The 18691-nt window shown below is 43.4% G+C and overlaps 1 protein-coding gene across 3 annotated transcripts in view; it reads right to left on the bottom strand.

Annotated features, from left to right (window-relative positions):
* Window positions 1-18691, bottom strand: part of disp1 (dispatched homolog 1) — a 117148-nt gene that overhangs the window by 23733 nt on the left and 74724 nt on the right. For all 3 annotated transcript variants that reach the window (XM_084001152.1, XM_084001154.1, XM_084001153.1), the window contains one exon: window positions 12009-12770. In XM_084001152.1, the coding sequence (XP_083857278.1) occupies window positions 12009-12730 (722 nt within the window). In that variant the 5' untranslated portion in view covers window positions 12731-12770. The remainder of the gene's footprint in view (window positions 1-12008; window positions 12771-18691) is intronic.

The following is an 18691-nucleotide window of genomic DNA, read 5'->3' as shown; positions in this document are numbered from 1 at the left end:
TATGTTTATTAGTCTCTCACCCCCAGAAGTCTGATAAAAAGGGATAGTTCAACATTTTGGCAAATTGGCCCATTGCCATAATCCCTATAGTCATAGCAGTATAGGTTCGTTACCTTTAATTGTCGGTGCAAGCTGTTTTTAGTACGGCGGAGCAGAGCCGTGAGCTGCTCAGAGCTTCGGAGGCTCATGGGATTTCTTGGTTTCCTTCATCAAACTCATCAAATACACAATCCAACAACTCCACAACGCTCTGGTGGACAAGTTGTGACCTGCACATTCACCACGCTATGAGATAATAACACAATGTTACCACAAAGAGTTGTTTTAGAGGGAAATTAATGTAAAACCGCTGATGCGCGTTGCATTCAGGGACAGTTTTTCAGCAAGCAGTCTGTGGCTCTGACTTATGTATGAAATTATCTCTTTCATGCTTAGAAATTATGACAAATTTATCATAGAACACCACAAAAACATGTTTTTGTTTTTAAACCAGGCCCACTACAGCTCTCTGCTGCTCCTCTATCTGTCCCTCAGCAGAGAAAACCCTCATGCTCCCGGTCCAACACCGTTAACACTCACCAACTAAAGTCTCTAGTTTTCTCACTCGTCACTTCTTTGGAAAACAAATTCTTAGTGGGGTCTGAAAAAGTGTTCTGGTAGCTGATGTCACTAGGATAAATCATTTTCCAGGACATTTGACTTGGTGTGTTATGTGTTTTCCATGACTGGAAAATTGGTCAACCATTTTCCAGGTTTTCCAGGTTTTCCAGAACGAGTGGGAACCCTGTAATTGCTCAATTAAGTAAGCTGATGAATAAAACCTGACATTCAAACAAAGCCATGCTGACTGAGTGATGACTGATGGCTCCAGAGCCTCCAGCAGTGTGGGGTTGACACTGCTGGGAAAATGACCAACAAAACTATAGCGGCACCACACTGCAACAAGCAGATCTACAGTACATCGGGCCAACGTCATGGAGACAGCGCCAATCTAAGCAGAGCCATGCTCAAAGTCACAACCTTGGTGTCCTGTGAAATGCAACGCTAAGCTTTACAACCAAAACACCTCAGGTTGAGGATAAGACACACTGAGCAGCAGCTACAGAAGCACAAACATGACAGAAATGTAGGATATTTTTCTCCATACAGGATATATTATTATTTGTTTTGACATTAAAAAGGGATATCAGGTCTGACATATCTGAGCCGTACCTGTTGTGTGGAAAACTCTGCAGCCGTAGCCACAAGTCTGAACCAACTCAGTCAACAGCTGTTCCAGTGATGTGAGGAGGCTGAAGCCCTCTGCAGATAGACTGATGATGAGATTTAAACATCTGTAAAGTCTCACTGCCAAAGTGTCCCACAGGTGGAGGTTTTAATACATCAACTTGGACTATGGGAACCTGCAATTGATGTTAATTTTTGACATTTTACCAGCTTAACAAATAATCAAGGATCTGATTAACAGATTAACTGCTAATGAAACTCATATCAGTTGCAAAGTGATGAGTAGGAGTAGGAACGCTCTGAGCTGTAGGAAGAACATGTTAGTGTAGATGGTGTTGGTTATTTGGTGAGCCAATTGATTTTTGATCTTTGGTTTAAATCTGAATCTTTTCATTTACAGTATGTTATATAGCATACAGTCCAACCACAGCTAAATAAACTAAGAGATGAGTTACATTTCTATAAAAGCTGTTTCTTAACAAACACCTCCCTCCTCCACCTTGCTGCTCTTCCAATCACCACCTGAGTTCCATGTGGTGGAGCTGGTAGCATCATTTTGGTGAGTTATGATGTATTTCTTCCGTCAGCTCATTTGGAAGAAGAAGAAAGGCTCGTTAGCACCGTTAGCAACTTTTTTTTCCTTCCATAAAGCTAGTGCTCATTTTATCTGAACACGTGCCGACACCACAGTAACAAACAACTCCAGAAATGAGTCTCACGTCTCTAGAAGGCAGACGGAAACACTTGCAGAGACTTGCAGTGTAATTTAACTTTGGTAGAAGAACCATGAAAGAAAACTAAGACCTACCTAAATACGTTTCTCCACAGCCTGGACACATGTAGCAGTTCATCCTTTTCAAAGTGTGACCGTATTCTGAAGCAGGCAGCAGCAACGCTGAGGTCTGGGGAGCTGCTCAGCCGGCTTACAAGAAGTTATGACAACTTTGCGCTCACTTCAGGCTTTGATCCTGCTTTATGGGACAGCATGGGCCTTTGATCTGCCACGGCTATCTTTATGGGCTTTGCTTCATACTCAGGAACTATACTGTGCAACTAAGTGGGCCACAGGAGAGGTACAGAGAGAAATGCCAATTGCAAGAAAGAAGGAAAGTTTATTTTTTCATCGATAAAATTGCTTTTTTGCCTCTTCAGTCTACACTCAAGAGTCCATTATGAAAAAGTGAAAAAAATTTAGAAATGTAATTAATTAATTAATTAATTAATTAGACTGAGTTGTTTTTATGGAAGTCGTCTTGGTAAATACTTCTCAAACAAGTCTCAGGTTCAGTTTTGCACTCCTGCATTTGACAGTTTATTCACCTCTGTTCCACCAAACTGGTTGGGAAGTGCCATCTTCTGGGTTTTCCAGAGATTTTTGGGGGGGTTACGAGTCTGAGGCCCCGTCCAGACGAATACGCGGCTTCACCGAATCCGATCTTTTTCTTAATCGTTTTGAAAAAAATCTCCGTAAACACGGCATCGTTTTCAAAAATATCTGCGTCCACATGATCACCTGAAAACGACCCAAAACGCTGTAGTACCTACATACTGCAGGCGTGTGTGTGGAGCGTGTGTGTCGCTGTAGCGCTGCCTGCCACACATAAACACTTAAAACAGCTGAAGAAGACGGGAAGTCCCCGCTGTAATTCAATAGAAGAAGTTCCCCGCTGTATTCAAACTCAAACATGGATTAAATGTTGACAGGGAGTCGTGTCAGAGTAAATATTACGGTCAGTGATGATTAAACAGACGTGATTCAGCCGCAGCGTCTGAGCGACGCGACGTTAGTCGGCCGTTGTTGTTACGTGCATATTGTCAGTGAGCAGCTGCTGCAGCGGTGTGTGTGTGTGTGTGTGTGTCTCAGGTTACAGGTAGAGCGGCGGGGGGGCATCATGACATCATCGTTTCTGAAAAAGCCGTATTGGCCGTCCAGACGGACACGCTGGGGCGGCGTTTTCAAATTTTCCCACTCTGGGACCCGTTTTCAAAAAATACCGTTTTCACCCCCTGAAAACGCCGGATTCGTGTGGACGCGAGGCCGATCCGACAAAGTATTTATCCGGATTCGAAAAAAACGGATTCGTCTGGACGGGGCCTAAGCTTTGGCAGAACTGCTTATGAACATCAGAGAGTTGTGCCAAGTTAGGTGGCATTTTCTAGACTGTATGATTCAGGCCATTGTCTCGCTCAAAGGTGAACCATGACTGCTCTGGAGGAGGGTTTCCACTTTACCATGAAGGTAAAGTGCTGCTGATGAGGTGGGCCTTCTGGCAGGATTGTTGAAGCTCTGAGAAATGGCTTTATGCTGCTGCCTGATGGGATGTCCTGCAGACTTACTGATCTGCCATGTCCAGTCAACTACATTTTCCACAGGTTGACTCATGCAGGCTAAACAGGATCTCCAACCAAGATGAACAGTTTTTGATTTTTAAGAAATTTTCAAAAAGTTTTCAAAAGCTGTTTGTGGTCTGCACAGGATTAACATGGCACCTTAAAATGATCTAACACAGAAAAACAATTCTCAGAAAAAGGAAAACCACACAATTTTAACTAAAACTAACATACTGTTTCTGAAAAAGACAGCTAAGTCACCATGCATGTACAGTATATCTAGTAAGTGTTTGCATGTATCACACCTTTATCCTGAGCTAACCTTGTACCTGCATGTGTTTTCTGCTGTAGTACAGAGAAGATTAGACACAGGATGTGTGAGGAAATCTCTCCTATCCATCACAGTCTTCATACAAGCCCCTGAAGCTACAGTACAGTACAACATGCACACACATACCCACACACACAAACACACACACACTCTTCAAATGCAGTCATTTCAGTTTAACAACATGTAACTTGGGATATTACTTGCTGTGTATAAAAAGCCTGCAAACAAAGGAATAAAGGCAGGCTACGGGCTTTTACCAGACCCAGATTGCTAGTTTCTCTGCTTGCAAATTAAGTGTGAAGGTAAAGGGGCCTCGGGGTCACATAGCATCAGCATTTTACAACCAGCAAAGGTGTCTTTCTTAAAGACAAGTGACTCCCTCCTCGACTCCTGCTCCCCCATATACGTTTCATGTACTTCAACGTGACTGTATTTTTATCAACAGAATAAAATCACATGGCTCATCTCTTCATGTAATTCCCTCTGTTCTATGATTCTTCAGCAATGACTGACAAATTAGGGCTTATTCTGCTTCTGTAGTCATTCTTTTTTCTGAAGCTAAATGCCTAAAATATTAGTGTAAAAGTCTTTTCAACTGTCAAGAGCAGGTGATGAACGGCTCCCCGAGGAGAAAGAAGGCTCTGTTTGACCTGCTTCTGTAGGTCCTGTGTCGAGGTATGTATGAGCTGAAAACCCTGCGCAACACAGACGCCACAGTGTGTGTAGATCTGGAAAAGGCCGACTCCACACTCACAGTTTTGCCCTCAACCAAACCTGTGGAATTAGTCTGTTGATCTGTCATTATAAGAAGAGAGTAAAATAATGTGATATACCATTATTTAGTTCTATATTCACCACTCTAGCTCCTGTTTTTCCCAGAGCAGTTGCTATGACTGTTAGGCTTGGGCCGATATTCAATAATATCAAAATAATTCCTATGAGTTGCATTTTTTTCCCAATTCCATATTATATTATATCATCCATTTTACATCTGTCCTGATGCCAAGGCTGACCCTCATTTTACTGATATACTTACTGTGCAAGCATTGTACCTCGGCATGCAACAAATAAACATTAAAGTGCTCTTTAAAGGCTGTGTCGCTTAAACCTGTCACATAAAACACAGTAATATATGGTGTTATATTTCATTTAATAATACCAACCACAACTATTATGTTGAAAAAAGACAGAAAAGGGAAACTTCTGCATTTGAGTCTACTCTTAAAATGGAATTTGATTCTAAAAGATGATTATAAAATAACAAGAGTGCAAAGGGAAACCATAATTGACATTTTCCCCTTGTTTTGGGAACATAAAACCTTATGACTAAGCAACCGACCTGCGTGCTATATTGAAGATTTAGTCAGTAAGACTGAAGGCCGACACAAAGCACTCACAGAGATCTATGATACAAAGGTTTTTCCACTGAGAAGCAACAGAAAATGCATCAGAACGAACCCTTATTTGGTCCAGAGACCATTGAGAAAGCAGGCGATACACTCCACAGGCCTCACAAACAGTTGTTATTCTTGATAATGTGCAAAGCCTTGTCAAGCTGACACCCTAAAATGCAGAGCGCACGGATCGCTTTCATACAAACCCTTACTGGTTGAGCCTTGCAACTGTCTAACAGAGTGCAAGAGACAGAGGGACACGGAGGAGGACAAAGAAAGAATGTTAAGACATCAAGACAAATCTGGAGATTGAAATTCTGGCACAAACGGCAGAGAAATAACTCAGGAAGGTCAACACAGTTCACACACACGTGGTCCACCAAAAATATTTGGCCTCAGCAAACTGATAAAAAGTTGCTAAATTACACATGATGAACTGCTCAGCACTTTGCATTTGTCATGTTTTTTCTACAGTCTCTCCCTTGTGTCATAGCAACCAAACCACCTGCCGCCTGCAGATACTACAAAATACTGACTTACTCCACATAATAAAAGCTGACCTTTTCCCTGAGACAGCGGCAGAGGGAGTGAGATGCAGGAATCCTCGCTATCTGACAAGACCCGAATATAAACCAAACTTGCGGTTGCCATAAACAACTAGGAGCTGCTGTGAGAGGCATCGGTAAAAGAGGGGCAGAAACATTAAGCTCCGGGAGAGCAGAGAGCGAGGTTAAATACTCTGCATGACCCCGGATGGTTGAGTGGCAGTGAGGTGTTGTGTGGCTGTTGCAGCGCTCTTCTGTGCAGGTAGAAGCAGGTTAGCTCAACCTCACGTGTCCTGAAGCTCCACTTCATCTGTGTTATGGTTCTTTTTTACTCCTGACACAGCTCTCGTCTACCGTGAGTGCACACTTAAAGGGGAAATATCACTTTTTGAAGGCTCTTTAACATATATTTGGGTGTTTGTCTTGCCTTCCAGCCCCCTAAATGTGAGAGCTGACAAAAAAAATCTGTAATGTGCAGACTCCCTAGGTTGAAATCCACATGGTTTTACGAGCTGTTGCCTTAGTTGTCATACAATGTCATTAGTTTTCTAATTTGCATAATACCACCCCTACTTGGGACCGTGGGGTGGGGCGGGGCAAGCAGTGGCACATTTGCATTTAAAGGGACAGGCACTGAAACCAGCCATTCTGAACAGGGCTGTTTTGAGCAGATGAAAAGAGCTGTGATGTTTGATCCTTGATGTATTAATTCCCCCCATCTAGCCGTGCGGTTGCATATCTGAACGTATTCTTGATGTTGCATTCAGGTGAAATGGGGCAGACGTCAGGCAGACAACAGACGCTGCATGTAACAGGATAAACAAGCGTCTATGTAAACAAGTGGTCCACCAGCACGAGACAAAACAATACATATGTTGTCATGGTGATGTCATATTGTTTAACTGAGTAAAATGACATCTGGTTGGTTTGCCGACGGCCGTCTGCCTGACTGCACCTGAATGTAACACCAGTGCCTCCTCTTCCTCACACTACACAGTGGTGACAGTTTTAACAGGCCGAGCCCACAGCTCCGCTGAGTTTCCGTGGTTACCTACGGTCACGCTGACACTCAACGGAAAAAATTGCCATGCAACATGGCCGCCTCGGTTCGGTGCATCGGCCACTTATGTACAACTTGTAGCAACTCATCCTAAGGTACCAGAAAGCTTTCATTTGTATGCGGGTGTGATTCTACGTATTTATGAAAGACATATTTGATTTTTGCTAATAAAAAGCCAAATAAGTTACATACTGGGGCTTTAAGACACCTGGGAACTTTTTTTTTTTTTTTAAAGGGGCATAATATGTCTCCTTTAAAACTCTAAATTCAGTCTTAAAACAGTAGCTCCGGTTTTAAGTGTGCATAACTTAACTTCAGATTAAGATTTCTGGATTATATGCTTGGGGGGTTTTACTTCACAGCAGCTATTGGATGCTTTCCAAAAAAGTTGAAATCAGACTTCTGAAAGGAGCAGCCGTAGCATGGGAGTGGGGGGGGACTGGGGTTCAGGTATTTCCACACTTCCACTCTGGTTTAAAGGCTTTCACTTGAGGCCTTTAAACCTTGCTGGCATACACCAAATCAACCCAGGCCAAAACAGCTGACATCCCAAGGACACCATGCTTCCTTCCAATCTTAAATAATACACATGAAATGGCTGTGAGAGATAATCTTACAGCGGTGACACAGGCATGTTCCTAATGCTTTAAACAGACCCAGTAAAAAACACCAGAGACAGATATACGACGGCCCAATCTGATTTTTTTCAAGCTGCGCTACAGAAAACTGCTGAGTTGTGCCTAACCCCTCAGCAAAACCGAACCCTTTTGATCATTCTCAAAATAGAAAACTTAGGAAACAAAAGTATGGGCTAATCTCAGTAAATGGATTAATGTTTTGTGAAGCTGAGAACAGAGGCATAAAAATCCCCCTGTTGTGAAATGCACATAAAAAGGTCTCCCCAACGAGCTAATGTTACGTCTTATCAGTGTGTATGTGCAGGACACAGGGAGTGTGTGTGTGAGATGTAAGTGTGCTGTGATCATGGATGTAATCCCCCGGCTAATCTGTCAGATCACAGCCCTGAGGCACATCAAACCAAATCTGACACCATCTTGTCTGACTCCACACCCTCAAATTATCCAGGGTATTAGGTGAATATGGGATGGTTTATGTCCACGTGTAAGTGTGTAAGTGTGTAAGTGTGTGTGTGTGTGTGTGTGTGTGTGTGTGTGTGTGTGTGTGTGTGTGTGTGTGTGTGTGTGTGTGTGTGTGTGTGTGTGTGTGTGTGTGTGTGTGTGTGTGTGTGTGTGTGTATGCGTGTGTGTGTGTGTCAGGAGGAGCACACAATGGCAGACAGCAGGACAATAGTGATAAAAAATATAGATATTTAACTACCAAACTCCAGCAGCCCTCAGTAGAGGAGTAGAGGAGTGGAGGACCAAAAAAAAAGGAGACGAGGTCTGAAGGTTTTCTGTTAAGGCGAGACACTAACAGGCAAAAACCCTGTTTTTTTCATGCACTGATTAATTTTGAGATTTTGGGCTATTTTTCTTCCTTAACATGTATTCTTTCCGAAAAGTCAAAAGAAAGAGTAGAAAATCCACATTAAGCTGGTTATTTTACTTCATTTTGTCTCTTTTGTCAGTAGATTTCTCCTAAATTTGCCAAAAGTTAACATGCTACTGTGACATAATGTGCTGTGAAAAATTGTCATCTCCTCCGTATCTGCAACCAATAGTAAAAGTATGATTTACATTAACAATCTATGGAATTTTACAGTACAAGTCTTTAAAGGCTGTTTTCTCAAAATGAGTTTTTCCTCAGACTCTGGGCCCATAATCTCCACTTCAGCAGCACTTAGAGACACCAAACCTTCCAGTTTTATTCCTGTCTATATTCTGAAGGTTTTTACAGAGGGGATGGTCGATATATCATCCAAAACCTGATTTATACAACATTTTATTACTAAAAACGTGGCAAAATTTGATTTTTTAAGGGCTGGTGACAGTTCTCATTTACAGAGTGACAAAAAGAGATATCCAAAATCCCCTCTGTAAAAACTTCTGACTCCAATATGTCAACAAAATAAAACAAGAATTTTGAAAGTGGCTTTATCCATTGTTCAGCTTTCGGTTCTGGAAATGTATGCAAATTAGCGCATATTTCATCAGATATTGCCTCATTTACATATTTAAACATAACATTTGACAAAACTTGTAATACAAAAAATATTTGTCTTAATGTAAGTGATAAACTTGGGAAGTTTCATGGTGATATCTGTTATTTAAAATGTTTACCCTATTCACCTGTAGTGTCTCCCCTTAACGTCTGGGTTCAGGGCAAAACTACACAACAGAGGCAGGTATATTGTTTCCTACATCTAATCCTACCATCTGACACACACACATCCTCACACACACACACACACACACAACACACCACTGTACAGGAAAGAGGAGGGGTGGGGGGGGGGGGGGGGGGGGGGGTGCAGTCTTGGAGCGAACCCAGGCCCTGTAATTCAAACCTGTCATCGCTGAACAAGAGAGACCTGTTTGGGTAAATAAGAGAGCAGCTCGACGGTGGAGACACATACGTCCCACGCCACATCTGCTCTCCATTCTGATGTGGAACAAGAGACGGAGGAGGGAGGGACAGACTGAGAGAGAGAGAGAGAGAGAGAGTGGGGGAAATGAAGAAGGAATGAGTGTTAATAGAGGAAAACTGAAAGAAAAAGCACGAAAAGCAGTAGCGTGTATTGAAAAGAGAAAAAAAAGTAGATGCCAGTGAATGCATGTAAATGCCTGCAACACAATCCTGTTTGTGCCTCTCCTCCCTCTGCCCACCCAGAGTTTGGTGTACATACCCACTTGTGGCTACGCAAACCTCATCTTTCAAACGCCACCCACAACGCCTGTCGTTCTAATGAAACTTACAAGGGGGAGATCCGACTTCATTTGACTGAGGAAAATTCCATGTCGAAGGAGTAAGAAGAAGTCGACTTGAGTCTCATGCAAATCTGATTCCCCACAACGAGCTGCTGCAATAAAAAGGAGCTGACATGAGTAAATAATTATTTCTGCAGAGTTTTCACCTCCTGCCTCCCCCCCCTTCTCCGTGGAGATGGTAAATATGGGATTATGCAAATGATTATGCGAGGCATTAAATGGTTCCAGTTTCAAATGCGGTGGAAGTGCTGTGGTTTTGGAGTAAAAAGGGAAACTCACTAAATATGGATCACTGGAGGAAAAAAAGAGGAGTTTGCCAACAAATGAGTTCAATGCTGACATTCTGTTTCGACTGGAGGAGGCATGGTCGCCACATGTGTACACATATACGTATACGCGTGTGTGTGTGTGTGTGTGTGTGTGCTTGCTTGCAGGAGGATTCATTTAATTTTAAGAAAAACTTGCAAAGTTCCTCTCTCATCTTGAAGATAAACTTTACTTTGGCTGTCGGCTGTATGGCAAACACCACCAATAAAAAAACAACAAATTGTACCAAATACAAAAACGTCCGTTCGCAAACAAGTTCTATCTGCAGCATTTGCATGTGAAGTGACTTTGAAATACCAGCGACAGAGTGGGATGAGGGGGTCCACTATGAAATACACTAAACCCTGAGCTACAGTTCATCACAGATCTGTCTGTGTGGGGGCCGCCCATGTTTCCAGGAGGCCGTGTCCAACTGCGTTTGAATCCCGGCCTAGAAATGGTGAAAGGAACGGCTCCACTAAGCCATGCAGTGTGAAGACACAACACACACACACACACACTCTGAAGCACACAAAGAATTATATCCTTAAATATAGAAAAACAACGTTTGTAACAGTATCTTCACTCTTTTAAAGACTCGGAGGCATTGTGGCTTCTGTTTTTCAGCCACACTCAAGTTCTTGGTTTCCTTGATTCAGGAAACATGTTCAGTGATAATCAGTTGCGTGTGTGAGGAGTCTTCACAGTGGAGGAGTGTGGGTCAGTGTGTTGTATGTGTGTGTGTGTGTGTGTAGCACAGAATATCTAAGAGAACCAAATGTAAAAGCTAAGTTGTATATGTATATGGCTGGATAATATTATTACTATTGTGTTACATCAGTAGCTTGCCGTCCCCCCGGTAACCCAGTGGTCATATTATGTGTCAGACTCTGTTTGGGAAAAATAAACCTGTATTGCTTCTCTGTGTTGTCCCCTAACTACCGTAACCATGTCCTCCTGCAGTCCAGTTAACATGATCCCTGAACATGGACCCGACACGTTATCATGTTATCACATGTGTGTGGTGGTCTGGGAAAACCCTTCACATGCCGGGATTTAGACATTTTCATTTTTTGATATTTCCATAAACTAGAATAGTTTCAGCTATTCACAACTGTTTGAATAACTGAGATATCCCTCTCAGATCAAAAGTTATGGGCATTTTAATCTATTATGACCAAAAAACTGAAAAGTTAGAAAAATGGTTTTAACTAGAACGTTGCTGTTTTAACCCTCTAAAGACGAGTGTTTTACAAAACATTAAACAACTTCTGAACCGTTTATGATAGAGATTAGCTGTAAACTGTATCTGAATCGTGTGATGTTCTGCTTTCCGAGGGTCCTTGAATGGTGCCTCTATGACAAGAAGGGACCGTATAGGGTGCGTGTAATCACGTGGTACGGTGGTACGGTGGTACATGCTTGCACATGTTTTACAAAACATCAACAACATATTATAATTTCCGAACCGTTTATGATAAAGACGAGCTGTAAAAAAACATCTGAATCGTGGGATTCTTTGTTTTGCTTTCCGAGGGTCCTTGAATGTTACCTCTACAATAACAACAGAGCTCCTCTCCTCTAGCGCTGCTGCTGCAGCTCAGCTGTGCTGTGGCTCAGCTTTACTCGCCACAAAAACATAAAAATAAGTACTTTCCATTTTGTTTTCTTAAAATATTTATTCACCACGATGTAGTAGGGAGTTCGAAGTACCAGAATCACACAAAATATATCGTGGGAATAGTACTTTTCCACCTATTTTGGATATTTGCCACAATAGAACATCAGTGACTTCTGATGGATTTTTCCAGGCCGCCACACATATGGGAGGGCTGTAGAGACCCTTCAGTCCTCAAACTGGAGGATATGTTTGTGGTCAATAAATACAAATCACAATCAACATATCAAAACCAGGATTCCCCGTACCTGATTCCAGCTGCGTGTGTGTGACTCTGGAGATGCTCCTGCCAGCGCTGGTGGTGGTGCTGATGGAGACAGAGCGGGGCGGGCGAGTGAGGAGGATGGGGGTGGGGGTGAGAGTACGTGCAGGCGGAGAGGCAGCACGGGCAGGACGGAGCCGTCCCAGGGTGGGGGACCGAGCCCGGCCCCGGCCCCGGACCCGGGCCTGGGTTCTGAAAGAGTGGGCAGTCCTGCTGTCCACAGGGACAGCAGAGGGTGGTGTGGAAGTGACAGTGCTGGCAGCAAAGTGGCGGGGGCTGGAGAGGAGAGGTGGTGGAGGAGGAGGAGGAGGAGGAGGAGGACGGGGACAGTGTGGAGGGAAGATGGCGTTGAGCCGGCCTCTGGGAGTCGGTGGCAGCCGGGGAGGACGGGGGCCGGTTCCTCAGGGAGCCGTTCTGTTGGACCACCCCTCCGTTCTGGCTCGGCCTGTTTGCTCTCTGGACGGCCATCGATCTCTGCTGCTTCTGCTGCTTCTGCTGCTGCGCTTTACACGGCCCGTCTTTAAGTGGAACATGCTCATCTCCGTCTGCTGTGAGGCCGTCACTGTTACAGGCGGCTGTGAGAGGGTCCTGCCCAAAGCTGCTGCCTGGCGGACTGGTATTTGAAGGAGTGTTTCCATTGGCACCCAGAGGATGGTGCCCTCCATTACTGAGGGCCAGAGGGTCTCGGCTCGCATCGCTCAGGGCCATGGTCCTCTCCCAGCAGGCTGGCAGGGACACTGTCACTCCTCTGTGAGAGAAGAAGGAAACAGAGGAGAAGAAGAACAAGGTTAGGCTCTTTGACCATGAGCGATAAAACTAATCAAAGGAGGTTACAAGAGTGTGGTAATGAGAAAGAAACAATTAGAGAGCTGCTTCAGGAAATCTTTCCTTTTTCAAGTTGCAACTCTTCTATGAAGTGATTTCCAAATCAGACCAATAATCAAAACCTTAAAGGTACATTGTGTAGGAATTCCTCCCATCTAGCGTTGTGGTTGTATATCGCAAGCAACTCAATCTTTTTTTTCATGCTGCATTCACCTGAAATTGGGCAGACGGCAGACGGACCACAGCCATCATAAACAAGCCTCTATGTAAACAAGTGGTCCGTCAGCACGAGGCAAAACAATACATGTGACAATATGTTGTCATGGCGATGTGACGCCACCTCGACCTGAGCCGACAGCTCCGGTGTCTCCGCTGAGTTTCCGTGGTTTCCTACCGTCACACTGCCACTGAACGTAAAAACATGGAGACACCACATGGCAGCAGCACCGAGCTTACCCGCTCCATGGAGATATGAATGATATGAACGGCTCATTCAGAGCTGAAAGGAACACTTCACTTTGTTGATGGGGGGGGTTACTGATTCATGAAAAACAGACTTTTGAACCAAATAATCGATTTTCATGAATAGATAACAAGAGAAGTTACACAATGTCCTTACATACAGACATATATACACTACACATAATGTATAAAAATAGCTAGGCTAGTTCTCCCTCTTTGGTGGAGGTAATAATGGTAGGAAGGTTGTGAAAGCAAACAGGAAGGTAAGGAGGTAAAGGAGAATAGTGGGTATGTAGTGTCAGCATTTCATGTGGCTGACCAGGTCACAGAGATGAGGCACTGACAGATGACTTGGTCTATACCAAAGGTGGAATATTAGTAAGCTGCGGTGTGCATGTCTGATTTGTTCATCTGGTATCTAAGTAAAATCTTCCTCAATCTTTTAAGACCTTAAAACAGTCAGCCCTCAGAGACTGAGCAGGACAACTTTTTCCATTCAGAATGAGAGGCGCCGAGCGAGGACAGAGACTGTCTGACAAAACTTTCTGTATACGTGCACACTCAGCAAAAAATAACTGCAAAACACATTAACATTTAGTCAAAAGCAGCCGTCTCAACTTCAGTAAAGTAACATTTACAACTGTGATTTGTCAACCCAAACAGTGCAACTTCTAATTTGATGTGCAATGTCCAGTTTGGCACTGAACTGATACACATTTGAATGCCAAGTGAAAAACACACATTTTACAAACCAAGTAAAAATATATATATATGTGTAAAGTACTGATATTGCCAAAGAAAAGTTAATCTGGCAAGAAAAACAAAAAAAAGCACCATCACTTAAAGGGACAACGAGGAGTTTCTATTTGGTCATAAAAAAGTCTCACGTTAATGTGGATGAATCTACGTTACCACTTGTTAATGGCTCCATTTTCGATAAATATATCGTTTTGTCTCTATGGTTATTTTGTTATTATTAGTGGTGGTGGAAATGCTGGGCGAGCCGACCAGCGTTTCTTTACTTTCGGTTTCGTGGCGAGTCATGAGAATAACGCCGCAGAATCGCCGTTTATGGTCGGAACTACGACGGTATGTGATCGTCCTCTGACTTTAATTCTTGATGAATGAAAACATGAGTCTGTCTTGCGCCGGTCAAAGAATTTCACGGTGCGCGGAGGCTCATAAATGTAGTGTGTGAAAACGCTTCGCTTTTCCAAAACTCCTCGTTGTCCCTTTAAGTTTAGATAGGATGATGTTTTTGAGGATTAACTGATTCACCACTGAAATATTTGGCTGAACTAATTTTCTGTCTTCTTATTGGAGCCACAAGCGTCAAATAGGGGCCATTTCTGATCAGTATGATTTACCAAGCATGAATAAGAGCCAGCATGAGCTGGCAGTGTTCTTATAGATTGCAAAGCTCGGGACGCTCCCGCATCAGGAGGCTAAACAAACGGTTCCAGGGTGAGAAAAAACAGAAGGTTCATGTTATGCTACAGTTTCAGCCCTGATGCTGCGGCTTGAATTACAAAATACTCACAGGAGACCGCAATGTGAAAATGAGATTCTGTGGGCTGTTTAAGCAAAGCTGGAGAGAGAGAGAGAGAGAGAGAGAGAGAGAGAGAGAGAGAGAGAGAGAGAGAGAGAGAAAAAGCAGCTTTGTGTTGTGATACGCTTGATACACTTCAAAAGCAGCTGAGTTGTATTTAACAGGTAAAGCAGGGTGGAGGTGTTGGAGGAGAGCCCGACGCACAGACCCAACCACAGAGACCAGAGGCCTGATGCTAGCAAGAGAGAGAGAGAGTGTGAGTGAGTGAGCACACTGGATGGGACAAACATCCCATAGAGTCCATATTCAGAGGAAAAACATCCTAGGCAAAACAGGACAGGAAGCACGCAGGGAAAATCCTTCATGGTCACACTTTTCTTCTGCTTCTAGTACTGATGGATCCTCTGAGTGATCGGCAACACTGACACTGGTCAGTGTTGACATGCACTGCTGATGGTGCACACTTCGTCACTATCGCACACTTTGTGAAAGTTCTGCACAATCAACATGTTGTTTTGTTTGGGTGACCTGTTGCGTGCTGGCACCAAGAACCAGGTGGGAGGCCAGGCTACAGTACACAGCAACCCGATTATCATATTTTGATAATCGAAGCTTCGCGGACATAAAATCGATTTTAATCGAAGCTTCGGCGGCCGGCAAAAAGGGAAAAAGGAGGGGGGAAAAAAATCGATCACGGACTTTCATGATCAATTACCATGGCAACGAACGAAGCCCTAACAGCAACAAACCAAAAGTCTCAACAAGTTCAACATTTCTTTGTGCACCAAAACCATGCACATGAAGGAAGAAAGAAAGAAAGAAAGAAATTTGATTTGTTAATACCTTCATTGGAACCTTTGTTTAACCTCATTCCCGACTTGTGAGCAGACACAATCAATAAAAACTGAATTCTCCATTACATTGATCAAGAGAATGCACACAATTATTTTTCCATCCCATTTCTGCTTTGCACAACATTTTAAAGTTGAAACAACAGCACAAAGAGTGTTAAGTGTCTGTATAGTGAGAGATCCTATGCTGCCCCAGCATCACTGACCGACATCTGGGCCAATACAGTACAGTATGTGTCTGAGACCTGGAACCATGGAGCTGCAACTAATGATTATTTTCACAACATGTTAATGTGTTACTTATTTTTCTAATTCACCATTAGTATGACGACTTTACAACAAAACACTTAAAAAAAACATTACACTAGGAGGTGGTCTTGTTCTTCATCAGCTCCTATTCAGATTACTTTACCAACCTCTACAGTACTGCATCTCTATTTCCATAGTGCAGAACTTCTAAACATCACATATTTGACTTTGCCTCTGGGTGTATTGTGAATAACTCACTTTTGATGCATGAAGCCAGAGCCAAGGCTCAACTATCTGTGATGCCATCAGGAGATAAAACCCTGAACTGGAGGCTGATGACGTGGAAAATGTTTCAGATGCTGCAGACCTAAACTGATTACTGTGGTCCTTTGCACCCATATCACATGAAACATGATTCCTTTGTGTTACCACAATATCCACTCAAGAGTCATTGTCACTGAAGCCACTTCAAACTGATTCAGAAGACACGCCTTTTACTTGTAAATCTGCACATTGAACATCGGGATTGAACTGACTTAAACATGACTTATGAGATACATACATTCTAATAGAGACATAATGATTCCATCCACATGTTTTTATGCGCATTAAGTTATATTGAATTAAAAATGCCTTATGGAAACAGTAAACTTCGTACTGTCGATCTCATCGGATTTTCTCTCAATCAATAAAAGGCTCATGTGGAAACTGTTGTTTGCTGGATACATTTCGGCGATCACGTTTTACGTCAACACCGCTACGTATTTACGGCTTTTCAAAGACATGGCGGGAGTAAACGATGAAGTGTCCTTCAACCACCATCTCCAAGAACTGTTGGGAGCGCTGCCGTCCAACACCACAGGTTGCCTCTGCTGTTGTGTAGCATTTAGCGCTAGGTGCATCTGCACTTCTGATCAAAGCTTGGTATGTCGCAATTAGTTGGCACATAAGCACCAGTATAACTGGGCAGGCAATTCCTATCGCTCAGTGGTTTCCAGGCAACGACTCCAGCGGCTTGTCGCACTTGGCTTGGGCATGTTTGGTTTTGCGATTCAGTGCAAAAATAACATGCAAGGAATCTATTCCCTATACCAGTTTGATTGTAAAACAGCAAGTGGTGTCATTACACACAGGCAGTTATTCGATTCAAAGCGCTTCGATGGAAACACACTTTCACAGGCTTTATTTGCAATAATATTTTTGGCGATCTTCAGAGAATTCGATTGACAAGTGGATGGAAACATAGCTATAGTTTGTGGACATGATTATCATTATTCTATGTTTTCACATGGTCTGGTGTTAAAGGGACAACGAGGAGTTCCTCCAGTGGCAGAACGAAAAATTCCGACAATAAAAAAGTCTCATATTAATGTGGATGAATCTACGTCTTGTTAATGGGTCCATTTTCGATAAATATATCGTTTTGTCTCTATCGTTGTTTTGTTATTATTAGTGGTGGTGGAAATGCTGGGCGAGCCGACCAGCGTTTCTTTACTTTCGGTTTCGTGGCGAGTCATGAGAATAACGCCGCCGAATCTCCGTTTATGGTCGGAACTACGACGGTATGTGATCGTCTTCGATCCTCTGACTTTAATTGTTGATGAATGAAAACATGAGTCTGTCTTGCGCCGGTCAAAGAATTTCACGGTGCGCGGAGGCTCATAAATGTAGTGTGAAAACGCTTCGCTTTTCCAAAACTTCTTGTTGTCCCTTTAAAAAAAGCTAATTAAAAAATCGCAAAAATCTGCAATATCGAAGAATCGAAATTTAAATCGAATCAGCACCCAAAACATCGTAAAAGAATCGAATCAGGAGAAGAGCACATCGTCCCAGCCCTGACAGACACCTTCAGTTCAACTACTTCAGCTCCTTATTTTACCCTTCCAAGAACCCTACACACACACAGGTTTACATTTCACACACATGACCCCTGAAAAATATTTTGACGCAAAATGGATGTGCTTGCATTCGCCCGCCAAGCGATACATCACAGCGCCCTGTTTTTCCCATCCTACTCCGAGCGGAAGACATGCGGCGTATGTGACCAATGCGCTCGGTGACACCTCCACATGAGTGAGCGGTGAAACATGAGCATGACAGGCCCGCGGGGTCAGGGGTGCCCAGGAGGATGGGGTTGAGAAAAGGGGCGGAGAGGAAGAATAACTCCGGAGCCCGGAGAGCTCAGAATAGCAGAGTGCTGAGGGAAATCCAGATGAAGTCATTAGTCTGGCTCCCACAGCTGTCAAGAGCCTGTAATGACTTAAAAAGGCTGGATGGAAACGGGAGAGTCTAATGGAGATGAAGTACAAAAAAGTGGTAGATATAGAATGAGGTTTGGCGCTGCAGCGTCATATAAATGTGCAACCGAGTGTGTCTTTCTGTTTGGATGTAAAGGAATTTTGCCTCAACACTCTGTGTATGTGTGTATGTGTGTGTGTGTGTGTGTGTGTGTGTGTGTGTGTGTGTGTGTGTGTGTGTGTGTGTGTGTGTGTGTGTGTGTGTGTGTGTGTGTGTGTGTGTGTGTGTGTGTGCGCCGCCAATACCGAGCGCTGACAGGCAGGTGAGACATCTAGGGAAGTCTGTGCGGACACAAGCAGGGTCTTGTGTCTCTCTTCAAAATAAAAGCTGACAGCTGGACCAGGCTGCACCACCAACAACTGGAGCTGAGGCTCAGAAATGCCCCCACTCTTCAATCTGTTTCCGTAGGAAATTTATCTTGATTAAAGAACCAGA

This window comes from Trachurus trachurus (genome assembly GCF_905171665.1).
Source record: "Trachurus trachurus genome assembly, chromosome: 24".
Taxonomy (NCBI): domain Eukaryota; kingdom Metazoa; phylum Chordata; class Actinopteri; order Carangiformes; family Carangidae; genus Trachurus; species Trachurus trachurus.
Note: the sequence above shows the minus strand (reverse complement) of the source record. Positions and strands in the feature narration are given on the sequence as shown.